Genomic DNA, 13,560 nt, shown 5'->3' on the forward strand with positions numbered 1-13,560 from the left:
TCACCCCAGTTTTGCCCCACACTTGTCCTGGGATAAACGGATGCTGTTACAACCAGGGATAAATGCAAGGTATTGTGTTGCGAGTTGAACTCTGATAAAACCAGGGATGAGATCCAAGTGTGGAAAGGACCTCTGTGTTCAACTTGTGGCTGCTTACCTTGCTGTTATCTCTGTTGTTTTCTGCACTAATTTTGTCCCACTCCAATTTGCTTGCCTGTCCCCGGTTATAAATTCTGCATTGTGAACTGTAAACTCAGGTTTAATGTCCTAGGTATGGTGGGAAAGGGGCAGGGACGATTGAAATAGAGTTCAAAATTCTATACTTCCATCTCCACCGGGGCCACTCCGGATCGAGGGAAAGCCCACAGCAAAACAGGATCCGTATACTCTGAGGCAACGGTGGTCCAAACCTGGGGTGACTACAATGTAATGCAGAATTGACAAAAAAAAAATCCAGGAAAAAAGGAGAGATGAACTTGCGCATCGTGCAGAATAGCTAGTAGGAGACAGCGTTGAATCAGGATTAAAGGTCTAGTGCGGAAAGGGCCTGACACTCCTCAGGATGGAGCCCTCTCCCGTCTTGCAAACCACTCCTGCCCTCTCATCAAGGATGTAACTTCTCCTTAGTTAATGGTGGTCAGCATTCGTCTTAGACATAGGCATGCATCCTGCATTCAGTTTGACTTACATAACCAATCCAAATGTAACAATTGACAAGCTGAAACCCAAACTGTCCAAAACATTTCTTGTACCTTTAGATGCCATTTTACAAGACATTTTAAAAGAGGACAGTTGCTACTGAAGTTGTCGGGATTGCCAATTCTTGGTTGGGAAATTCTTGGAGATTTGGGGGTGGAGCCTGGGAAGGGAAGACTTTGAGGGGGCTTAGAGGGGACGTGATGCCCCAGAGTGCACCCTGCAAAGCTGTCATTTCCTCTAAGGGAACTGATCTTTGTAGTCTGGAAATCAGTTGCAAATCTGGGAGTCCTCCTCCTGGAGGTTGGCAACCACAGAAAACTGATCTCTGCCCCTGGCCTGGCACTCGGGTCCATTAAACTGGAGCCACAATCAACAAAGCCAAAGAGGTGTGAACCTGGCAGACGGAAGGCACCCCAGAATGAGTCTGCTGCAAGTATCTAAGCGGGCACAAGGTGAACGTGGCAAGAGGAGATCCTTTAGGTATATTAATAAAATAGCAAACAGTAGCAAGCTTATGGTTAATCGCCCAAGCAGGAAGAAAAACTAGCTGCAGTTGGTGCCTCTCTCTACCCCCTCCCCACCTAGTCTGCTGAAGTCAGGGGTCCAAGGTGAAGAAGAAGAGTTGAATTTATACCCCGCCCTTCACTCGGAGTCTCAGAGCGGCTTACAATCTCCTTCCCTTTCTCTCCCCACAACAGATACCCTGTGAGGTAGGTGGGGCTGAAAGAACTGTGACTGACCCAAGGTCACCCAGCTGGCTGCATGTAGAGGAATGGGGAATCAAACCTGGTGGGCTGCAAAAACCGTGTCCTTGGAACTTGCCTAGGACTCACAAAAATACTTATGAAGCTGCCTTATGCAGAATCAGACCCCTTCCTCCATCAAAGTCAGCCTGGTCTATTCAGACTGGCAGTGGTTTTCCAGGGTCTCAGGTGGAGATCTTTCACATCACCTGCTGCCTGATCCTTTAATTAGAGATGTTGAGGACTGAAGCTGGGACCTTCTACATGCAAAACAGAGGCACTATCATTGAGCCATGGACCTTCCCCTCCCATGTTGCTGGAGGAGGAGGGCCTTTGGGATGGCAAAAGGCCTTGAGCTGCCGTGGCCTTTTGCCCCACTACCCAAGCAAAGAGGCCACAGTGAAAAGCTGCTGGAGCCTCACATCAGTCTGGGGGCACCCTTGGATTTCTGCCTGGGGTTAATACGGGGATCTCTGAAAAGTAATTATACAAACTCTGCATATGCAGTGGCTGTTGCAACACATCTCAACTGTCAGATTTTGCTGCCTTACCGCTTCCAGTCATCCTCACTCTCCCAGAACTCGTAGACAATGAAAGTGACTCCGTCTGGCAGCCTCACCGCAGTTACGCTGCAAGAGAGAAGAGGGAGGGATGAGAACAGACAGCAATGAAAAGTGAGAACGGTCGTGGCTACTGCAGGAGTATTGCAAAGCACCACCATCTGCCACCACCATAGCTGAAGGAGGCACTTTCTCTCTGATAATAACTGTCCCTGTTGGTTGATGGCCACAATCAGAGCTAAGTGGGTCATTAACTGCAGCAAGGAGCCCTTTGCTAACTGGCTCTGATTGCCGGCCTTCACTAACGGATCAGGAATCTTAACACGGTCTTTGTCCTTGGGTTGCAATTTTACTTTGCAGCATAAGGAAGAGCTCTTTACAACTTGAACCTGCATACACCTGGTGTTATGAACACTGGCTGATTCCCCCTGCCCCCGGAAAGCAAAGCAAGCCCCACATGATACCCAAGACCAAGGGATGGAAGTGGGGGACTCCTAGGGGGGAAGGGAAGCAAGGGACAGGTGGTGGAGGGGGGGCAAGATTGGCTAATCTTGTGAAAACAGATAACTGCAGTTTTTGGTTTACAAAGCTAATGCATAAGCAAAGATTTGCTTTGTGAATCACACAAAAGAAAAAAGAATAGATTATTTTAAAAGGAATGTAAATGCTCTGATGCTTTTCCAGAAGATCACAAATCAATTTTTCCATACATCTAGTACGCATCTAGATTTAGGGCACCAATTCCATTTGTAGGCAACCAACCAACCATTAATGGGTGGGAAAAAATATTTTGTGTGCACTATATTTTCTTCTCGACTTCATGCATTCTATAATGGATGCTGTAGTCCATTTATAATAGATGCTGTAATCCATCCATGTTCTTTATATAGTTGTTGAAAGTGCTGTTTAAAACACAAAACCCCAGAATTGTTTCATAATACATGTAGGTCATTTCTACAAGCTAACCTGGTTGAGTTTATATTGAATAACTGTTACTGTTGCTGATATGTGGTGTGATCCTGTGCGTGTTTGCTCATAAGCAAGTCCTACTGAGTTCACCGGGTCTCAGACCCAAGTAATTGCACAGCTTTAATAGACTTGCCAGTTTAAGAAAGCAATGGGTTGGATCCAGACTAAATTTTCCACTAACAGATGGTACTTCTGTCCAGGGGTCGTTTCGTAGAAAAAGAGCTAGGGGAACTCATTAGCATAATTCATTAGCATATGCCACACCCCCTGACATCACCGGAAGTGTGTCATAAGGCCACACCCACCACTCAGTCTTAGTCTTAAAGGTTAGTCTTAAAGGTGCTATTTGTTAGTCTTAAAGGTGCTATTTGAACTCTTGGACTATTTTGCAGCAACAGACTAACACAGCTACCTCTGGGAAGCTCCTGGATGGGGTTCGGAGTCCTTGCAGAGGCCACATGAAGTGGCCTCGGCCAGGCAGAGGGGGAGGACGCCAACTTACCCTCCTGCTTCTTCCTCCTTCTGCAACAGAATGAGGCTGGAAGCAGGGGGTGGCCGGAAGCAGGGGGCGGGGCTTCGTCATGTGCCCCGCCCCCACACCTCACCCGGGGGAACTGCGATTCCCCCGCGTTTCCCCCCGAATCGACCCCTGCTTCTGTCAAGGGAACATAATACTTGGGCCTGCCCCCTCCCACTACAGCTGCCTGATCTCCTGGTGGACAGGGGACTCCCAAGGAATGGCAATGAGGGCAAATCAGGGACATCCAGAAGGCAAGGGAAGTTGGTTGAAATTGCGCCTCCCCCTCTACTAGTGTAAAATTTAGTCTGGATCCAGCCCATCAGATAGAAAATTGTAAAGAAAGAAATGAGTTTCAAGGAGGGTGGAAACAGTTTTAAAAATGAATGAAATGAATACTTATCAAGGAGACAATAAAAGGAACTCTTTATTTGTCATTAAAACATTACTTTTTTGCATATGTGCGCATGTATATGCAGGGGCAGTGCAATCCTAAACAGAGTTACACCCTTCTAAGTCCATTAACGCTTAGAAGGATGCAACTTGACTTAGGAGTGCACTGTGGGATACTTATATTTCTGTGGTTTGGTGAATCATCTTATATTGCAACTTTTTTCTAGGCTGGTTGAAGCTTAAGGCTTTAATTTCTGTCTTAGGAAAGGTAGTTAGATAATATGGCTTTGGGGTGATGCTCCTTTTCAAAGTCTCCCAATGTAGGTGTGTCACAGCAGACAGAATCCTGGCTCAGTTGTACTCATGTGGAACCAGAGATCATTGCAAAGGTTACCATAACTCTGCAGTGCTCTGGTTTCCAAAGGAAACTGGCCTTACAAAGGTCCTTGTAGACGTCTGATGAGCCTGAGAAGGAGAAAGCCAAGCACTGGGATTGCTCCAAAGAACTGTAAGTTGAGCTCCATTGGTGCAATGGATAGTTCCCGTTTATCCTCTCTCACTGCAGTCATTTGCTTCTGAAGGTTTGGGACCTCGGAAAAGATGTATCTGCAGCAGGAAGGGAGACAGGGGCTGCGATCATACGCACCTGAAGCTGTGGCAGATATATGATTCCCCCGTGGATTAAAGGGGCAGGCGGGCAGAAGTCTGATCACGCAAACACGTGTCTGTTCGCCCCGGGGCAAACAGCCTTGCTTTCCACCCGCATTTCCTCAGTGGTGTGATCGGAGCCTTGGAGGACATAGCTCACCCCCTCTTGTGCAAGCAGAAGTGTCCAAACGCGCGTCAGTTCGCCCCGGGGCAAATACCCTCGCTTCCTGCCCGCATTTCCTTGGAGGAAATAGCTCACCCCCTCTTGTGCAAGCAAAAGTGTTCCAAAGGGGCACGTTAGATCCAACCCAATACAATCAAGGTATATCAATCCATACGATCTCACTGCAGAACTTCTCACCTCTAGAAAGAGGGGGCCAAAACTGGTCCATATATACACACATTACACGTATATATGAACTACCCTACTGGTGTTAGAAAATGAGAAATACAGGATAGTTAAAATTGCTATTGTATATAGCACTTTTAGCTATCCTGTATTTCTCATTTTCTGACACCAGTAGGGTAGTTCATTTTTCCAGAATGAACCACTAGCAAATATTTCTCTACAACTTTCAAGATGCTGCTGATATGCATATTCGTCACCTCATGAGCACACCCTCAGGTAGTGACCTGCAGGTGTGAATGAGCTATCTGTAGACCTGGCACCATACTCACACAACTTAAACATCATCTCAGACACAACGGTGTTCAATGGATTCACTTCAAGTGAAGAGAAATCTAGCGACAGGCATATACATGCCACCTGGTCCACAGATTGGGGAGGCTGCTCTGAGCGGGCTTTGTGGGCCAAAACAACTTGTGCAAGTCTGACTTTTGAGGCTTGTTGAAGTCATTCAGACCAGAAACACCAACCGCTTTGGGCTGCTCATCGTTCAGTTCCATGTATCACAAGATGTCTGCAATGACTGGAGTGAATAAGTAGTTATGGAAACTCAGGCCTTCCTCTGGTCATTGCACCAGTTGCCTTGGCTCTGACTGTTGTACAAACCACACTTCTTTGCAGGAACTGCCCTCTGGCTGGCTATTTTCACACACATGCAGAATCTGTACTTACTGGAAGCAGTCCTGTTCTCCTGCCACATGTTTCAAGTACTGCTTAAGCGAGCCGCAGAACTCTCCCATGTGCTTCTGGGAAACGGTCATCTCATTTCGTACCAAAAGAAGATACTGAAGTGGCATTTGGAAAGAGAGGAAGGAAACAAAAGAGGAGAGAGATCTTAAGGCAGCTGAATTTTGGAAGTGTCAGATTCCACATTGGTAGGAGGACATAACACCAATGGTTTAGATGGTAGGGTTTGTTGCCTACAAACCAACCCCTTTCCATTATCTCACCTTATTTTGTCACATCCGAAGCTTCAGTGAATGAAACTGTAGGGTCTATCTTGCTTAAGACTCCACCTAGAAGGAGCTTTCCGTGGTCCTGAAATCCCTGATCCTTTTATCTGGAGGAGATGCCATCTTCAGCATGCAAGGTAGGTGCTTTTCCATTGAGCTTGCTGTCTCTTTGGCCTCACCCCTTACCTTCAAACTGTACTAAATGTGTGTGAGAGACACAGTTAACACCATTGCTGTGTGTGGGTGTTAGTCCCGTCAAATTGTTTCCAACTTATGGCAATATTTATTTATTGTAAATATACTATCCTGCCTTTCCACAATGCCCAAGGCAGCTTACAAAATGTGAACATACACAGTTGAAATGTATAAATCAAATTAAAACTGTATCAGGTACACCCAGTTAAAACTGCTTCTCCTGCAATAAATATCCCCACCAACTGCCAGAGACATTCAGTAGTTACTTCCAGGGCTCTTTTTGGGCAGGAACGCACAGGAACAGAGTTCCAGCTGGCTCCCAAGTTGGCCATGCCCAGCAGGAACTCATTAGCATAATAGGCCACACCCAACAGCAGAAACTCATTAGGATTGGCTACATTAGGGGTGTGTGGCCTAACATGCAAAGGAGTTCCTGCTACAAAAAAAGGCCCTGGGTTTTGACAACAAACAAGGTAAACAGAATAACAAGCAAAAGGTGGGTGTGGCTGGATGACCACAGTTCTGGTAACATGGGGGGGCAGCCTGATGTGCTAATGAGCTGTGCTGTCAGGGGTGTGGCCCAATATGCTAATGAGTTCCTGCTGTTGGGTGTGGCCTGTTATGCTAATGAGTTTCTGCTGGGCTTTTTCTACAAAAAGAGCCCTGGTTACTTCCAACAAAAGGCACATCAGAACAATTCCACTTTGCACCTTTTATAGAAGAGAGAGAGAGAGTGCGTGTGTGTGGAACCTTTCCATACCATCTCTGGCTAGCTGTTCCAAAGTGTGGTTGCAGCCACCAAAAATGAGTTTACACAGGCTGTAGAGGAGGAGACCTGAACAGAGAGGATCACCAAAAGCGAAGCACCTGATGACCCTAGATGGTGCATGAGATCAAACGGGGAATATGCCCAGGCTAGCCCAATCGCATCCAATGTCAGAAATTAAGCTGGGTTGGCCCGGGTTAGTACTTGAATGGGAGACCACCAAGGAAGTCCAGGGTTGCTACACAGAGGCAGGCAATGGCAAGCTGCTTTTGTTCATCTCTTGCCTTGAAAACGCTATGAAGTTGCCATAAATCAGCTGCGATTTGATGGCACCTTCCACCAGCAGCAGGCCATGAAGTGGAAAGAAACACAGAGACCACCCCTTAATGCCAAGCAGCGGTGAAGGGGAACAAATGAGAAGTCAGTCTTTGCAGCTGGGTTCTAGAAAGCTACTTTCCCCTTTTGCAAAAGCATGGCAAATGCATTTCAAGACTTCCCTGTGAAATCTAAGTACCCATTTGCCCATTTCCAGATGAGACGCCAAGGGAAAGGAGCAGGGACCCTTTCTGTAGTGTGATGGCAAGTCACTTTGAGGCCCCGTTTTTCATACTCCAGTTGCTTTTCTAATCACAAGCGCCAGGATTTGATTAGAAAAGCAATCTCTCTGCTTAACCCCGCTCATGTCTGGAAGCAAACAGCAGCACGGCCAATAAAGACAACCTCAGAGCGCATTCCAAAGCTGGACCTTAAAAAAAAAATACTATTGCCATGGGGAAAGAAGGCTCAGTTTGTAATACCTTTGGGATGGTTGCAAAAATCCTATCAGAGTGGATTTAGTAACAGAACTTTGGTCTCCCCCCCCCACTACTTTTCGGATCGAAACCTAATCTACGAGAGATGTGATAAGCAGTTTGAGAGGGGCTGGTACTTTTTGGTTTCCCCCCCCAAATTTCTCACCAGTGTTTGCAAGAAATGTGAACATTTGGGGATTTTTTTTTTAACCATTCCACAGGTACACTCTTTTGTGACCTCAATATTCACAGATTGCAGGAGAACCCATGTCTTGCAGAAAAAGAAATAAAAAAGGTTAATAGAAATACCTTCGAAACTAGTCATTTGTGCACTGAACAGCAGCTTTGTAGACTTTTTTTTAGTTTTTCAGCAAAGAGTTTCTTTTGAAGGGGTTCATTACTTTGCTTGTTTCAATATTCCTAAGAGCCCTGTTGTGCGCTTCTGTGATACAGGAACACGACAAACCAAACCTCTTAAAAATTAGCCCATTCTGTGACAAAAAGTTTGTTTTTCATTTTTTTAATTTCTTGCACCAAATGAGGCTGAAAGAAATAAATCCCCTTTGGTGGCGCAAAAAAAGGAAATATTAAAAATCTGCTCTGGTTTTCCTTGATTTTACTTTTATCACGGATCAAACAAGCAGGACTTGAGGAACTGTTGGAAACAGTAGGGCTTGCCCTGCATCTTTGGATTTCTACAAATGGTCAGCTTTGGCTGATTCTGCATTGGCTTTTCCCTCTGTTGTTTTACGAAACCCACGTTGGAACAGAAATTCTCCTCTGCACTGCATGCTGGTTTTCACTCCCTTTGGTTATCGGGATTTATTCACATTCCATGCCACTTTCGAGTTCTTTGATCATCGGATTTAATTGTACTTTCCGCACAGATTTATGGCTGTTTTATAGCCATTCAGGGGTGACTCTGCAGTCAGTACGGTGTTGCCCAAGATAGCTGGATGTAGTTTTGAGCTGCACTTTTTCTTCCCAGTTCAGAAAATGTGGAGCAAATGCTAGAAGCAGAATCACCCTATGTTTATTTATCTGCTTCATATATATTCCACTTTCCTCCTTAGTGGGGACCCAAAGTGGCTTACAACATCATTTCCCCCATCTCCATTTCATGCTCATAATAACCTTGTGAGGTAGGCCAGGATGAAAGTGCATGACAGGCCCAAGGTCTCCCAGTGAGCTTCCATGGCAGAGCAGGGATCTGAAACCAGTTCTCACAGATCCCACTCTAATCACCACAGCTCTTAGGTTAATTCAAGACCTGGTCTTGTCTGACTCTGTCACCATGTCCTTCTCAGAGAAGCTCCAAGATGACAGCGAAATCACAGTCCCAAGAGTTTGGTGAAGTGGTTAAGTGAGCGGACTCTAATCTGGGAGAACCAGGTTTGATTCCTCAGTCCTCTGCTTGCAGCTGCTGGATGACCTTGGGCAAGCCATAGTTCTGACAAGAACTGTCTGTTGTGGGGAGGGGAAGGGAAAGGAGTTTGTAAGCTGCTCTGAGACTCCAAGTGAAGGACAGGGTATAAATCCAATCTCCTCCTCCTCCTTCTAACATTTTTTCTAATGCATCTAAATAAAAATCAACCATTTTCAACTTGTTAAGAAGAGTGCTATATACAGAGGAAGGAAAAAACCCTTCATTGTAGAGACGGTAAGAATTCCTTTATAGAATACGAAGTGATTTATTTGTATTTGTCATGCTGTAGTACTTTCTGTATATCTATATAGTGTTGTGCCAAGGCAATCCATATTCTGGGACAAGCAAGGCTGATCTGTTCCTGGAATGTACCACTTTCAGATTGCAGGTGGGTAGTCTGAATAATGGTGGCTCAAGTGGTTAAGACGCTGAACTGCAGACCAGAAGGTCAGTAGTTCAGCAGTTCAAGACCCGAGTGTTGAATGACGGAGTGAGCTCCCGTCTCTGGTCCCAGCTCCTGCCAACCTAGCAGTTCGAAAGCAAGAAATTGTAAGTAGATAAATAGGTACCACTTAGGTGGGAAGGTAACAGCGTTCTGTGCGCCTCGGCATCTAGTCATGCCGGCCACATGACCATGGAAATGTCTTTGGACCGCGCTGGCTCTTCGGCTTGGAAACGGAGATGAGCACCGCATCCCTAGAGTCGGATTCGACTGGCTTTCGAGCAAGGGAAACCTTTACCTTTACCCCTAGTCTGAATAATAGACTGTTCCCCCGCCTCTTATAAAGCTCTCCCTGTACTACAAAATTATATAGCCTATCAGAGAGATGGTCTCACCTTGACTTTACCCTTGTACGTTAGTTTTGGAAGTGCAGAAAGATTTGTTGTTGCTTTTTAATTCAAAGCAGTATTTTTAATGTTCCCTCAGGTTAAGCACCCTTCCTCCAGTAGAAAAACAGCACAAATATTCACCCTGTCTGCCACCCGCTGTCTGCAGTGGTATAATCTAGCCACAGAGATCACATATGAGGTTACCAAATAGTTTATTTATCTACTCTCTTTGTGGCCTGCCTTTCCCCCCACCGGGGACCCAAAGCGGCTTACATTGTTCTCCTCTCCTCCATTTCATCCTTACAAGAAGCCTGTGAATTAGGTTAGGCTGAGAGAGGGTGATGGTCCCAAGGTAACATGGAAACCTGCCAAGGCGGAGTAGGGATTCAAACCTGGATCTCCTAGATTCTAGTCCAGCAATTTAAGCACCCCTCAGTCATATTTTATACATTCCATTTCCAGCGGTCCTTTTAAAAAACCAACCAACCAGGAACAGCTTGTCTTTCCTACTACATCAGAAATCACATTCCTTGCCTTTCGTAGGCCCCGGTCATATGGGCCGGAAAATGCGGGGGGGGGGGGAAGCATGGCTGTTACCCCGGAGGAAAATAACACGCGGTTGCACGATCAGACGTCCCTTCGAGGTCCCGTGGTTAGGGGGCAGGTGCCGATTACACGATGATCCTGCAGCGTGGCAAAGAAGCGGTGCGGTGCAATCATACCAGCAATTGCTAGGCGCTGCTTCCGGGGCAAACGGGATGGATTATTTTTTTAAAACTGAAGTTTGTGCATACGCATGACTGAGCAATCGTATCTGCACATCTGAAGGTGGGTGGTGGGCTTACCGGAGAGGGCGACAGATGCTTCCGGACCCCAACAGAGCTCCGAGTCATAGCCAATGGAGGGGGAGGTGGGCCCCCTTGTCACAGCCGCTCTAACCACCTGCGCGACAGTGGCCATAGCGACCCTCCAGAGGCGGCAAGCCTGGCTGCAGTGGGAGGGGGCCTCTTTGTGCGCATGCACCGTTGGGCGCTTGTGCGCATCCTGTGGAGACTTGGGGGTGCGGGAAACCTGTTTGCGACCGGACATGGGCGGGCGCCGGATGCCACAGGATTCCACTGGAAACGCGATCAGGCGCCCGCCCTTGCCCCGCGGTTTCTGGAAACTAGTACCTCGGAGATACTAGTTTTTTACCCCGCATCTTCGGCAGGAAGCCTCGGGTTCGGCACAGGAGCTCTACGCTTCCCAGATGTGGCACTGTGATCGCGCCCGTAAAATCCGCCTATCTTCCGTCTCTGTAGCGTGGCTAATCCTCGGTGTGACTGCAGCCGTAGATACCTTTTTAATTAGAATGTACCCACTTGCACTGCAAGTAGCACGTTTCAGATTTCATCCCTCTCTCCCTTGCCAGAACTTACTAAAGGTTGGCTCTGTGATATGTTTACATCCTGATTCTCATGTGCACGCATGTAACGAGGATACAAGAACATTTAGGCACCATGTAGGGCACAGCTTGCCGTTTTGCGTTCTGTAGCTCAGTTTCCTTTGGGACTGCAAAACCTGCTAATGTATTACAGGACATTTTTTTGTTAGTAGATCTTTAAGAAGAAGAACAATCACTGGGCTGTATCCTACTGGCTTTTCTGTGGGCAAAAAGTAGAGGAAGAGAGCCCTTTTGGTTGTTGAAAATGTGGTGCTGGGGAAGGTGGGAGCCAAAAGCCACCTGGGACCCGGACTGCAGTGAAGGAGGCATTGGACAAAAGGGATCAGGAGGCCGATTTCCTCTGGGTTCGCCAGGACTCTCTCTTCTCACCTCCCACACCCATGCAAATGTGGCTGAAGCATGCTGAGTTACAACTATCCCGCCTAAGTAGGGCTACATGAAATGGGATGGAGGGGACGCATTTTGCAAAAGGTTTTCCTGAAGTGATGAAATGGTTGCGGTGCTGGACTAGGATCTGGGAGACCCAGGTTCAAATCCCGCCTCTGTCCTGAAGCTCACTGGGTGACCTTGAACTGATTACTTTCTCCCTTCCAGCCTACCTTCCAGGGTTATTGTGAAGACAAAATGAGGAAGAAAGAGACAAGTATGTGGCTGTGAGCTCCTTAGAGGAAAGGTGGGATAAAAATGCACCAGACAGACAGATCAGATCCAGAATATAGAGAAATATATTAACATCTCTGGATTTAGATGCCAGCTTTCTGTTCTATAGATCTGCAAATGAGTGTGTGTGTCTGCCTGCCTGTCTGGAGATGTGAGAATCAGCCCTGAAAACAAGGATGAACGAAAAATCTCTCACTCCACTGCCAGCAGCTTTTTTTCTCACAGGCTTGGGTTTGACCATATGGCTGAGGTAGCGTTTCATGTTGGGAAGAGGGGACAGCATGGGACGGACAAAGGGGAGTCTGATTAAGCTTTCCGCCTGCTTTACTCAAAGGAGAGATGACCTTTCGAGCTGCTTTTCCAGCAGATGGTGGCAGAAACGAAGGCACAAGGGAAAAACAAACAAACACAACCCTGCCCCTCCTGGTTCTGATTTGCATATGCAAATATATTCTGTCTGTAGAGACAGATGGGGCGTTTGGAGAGTACTCACCGCGCAGGCTGTGTTTTCGCTGTCTGACAGTCGTTGATGCAGGTCAAACCAGAGAGTCTGTTGCAGAGGAAACAAGACAGGAGAAAGTTGGAAACTTGCAGCACACAAAATGAAAAAGCAGCTTTACAGAAGCAGCCGAGAAAGAGTCAAAACAGGGAGGGGGGGATCCACGTGTATTTAGTCCTGTTTTCACCCAATCAGACGTGCTACGTGTGCTGGGAGGGGTCCATTTCTTTTTCAAGCCAAATTGGAGCACACGGGTTAAGGGTGACTGAGCCCTGCCACTTCTCACACCTTACCTTGCTGTGATCTGCAGTCCAAGGAATTTTTCTCCCAGCCTGGCTCTGATAACCAGAAGTAAGCCGGGCTGAAAGAGAAATGCTGAAAGCAACAGAATACAGAGAGATAAGGAAAGAGAGGAGGCAGGGTTTAGCTCCCCTCACCTACGCTCTCTGTCTTCTGTTAAACCAAATAGATACTTTCTGGCCCCACATTAATAGGTAGACACGTGGCCCTCTCCCTGCTCATCTCTATTGCAGCCCTAATAAGACCAGAATATTTTGCATGAATAGTTTGCTCCCTGTGGTGCTAGCTTTCTACTTTGCATGGACTTATAAAAATGTATGAGAGAATTCAATGATTCCTCATGCAGTCTGAAATGGTACAGACCTTTCTTCCACCTCATTCTACTGCATATGTCGCTCAGCCTTCATCTGACACTGAGCGACGGGAATGTTCTGTCTTGGAACTTTATCTGTGATGAACCGCTTCCTGGCTCTGACATCAACAGAAGCTCAGAGACTAGAAGACTGAGCAATAAGTTGATTCTGGAGCAAAGGTAAGGAGGAACAGGGCTGTCGGAGTTTTAGGCAGCTTTAATTGCATTTTTCGATATATGTATTGCACTGTTTTCATTGTGTTGTTTTCTGATCTTGTAATCCTGCTTTAGTGCATCATTTCTCATACGTATTCTACTGTATTTAGTGTCTTGTGCCAGGAGGAAAGGCAGGGTATAAATGTTTCAATAAATAAAATAAAGAGGTCTTTAATTTTGTGATCCGCTTCT

At 46.6% G+C, this 13,560-nt stretch overlaps 1 protein-coding gene across 1 annotated transcript in view; it reads right to left on the reverse strand.

The window, feature by feature from the left end:
* Positions 1–13,560, reverse strand: part of NECAB2 (N-terminal EF-hand calcium binding protein 2) — a 119,395-nt gene that overhangs the window by 5,892 nt on the left and 99,943 nt on the right. Inside the window, exons 6-8 of the mRNA XM_015406109.1 lie at positions 12,498–12,551; positions 5,608–5,720; positions 1,994–2,071 (exon numbers count right to left, since the gene is read on the reverse strand). Of these exons, the coding sequence (XP_015261595.1) occupies positions 1,994–2,071; positions 5,608–5,720; positions 12,498–12,551 (245 nt within the window). The remainder of the gene's footprint in view (positions 1–1,993; positions 2,072–5,607; positions 5,721–12,497; positions 12,552–13,560) is intronic.

This window comes from Gekko japonicus, unplaced genomic scaffold (genome assembly GCF_001447785.1).
Source record: "Gekko japonicus isolate JY-2015 unplaced genomic scaffold, Gekko_japonicus_V1.1 scaffold757, whole genome shotgun sequence".
NCBI classification, from domain to species: Eukaryota; Metazoa; Chordata; class Lepidosauria; order Squamata; family Gekkonidae; genus Gekko; species Gekko japonicus.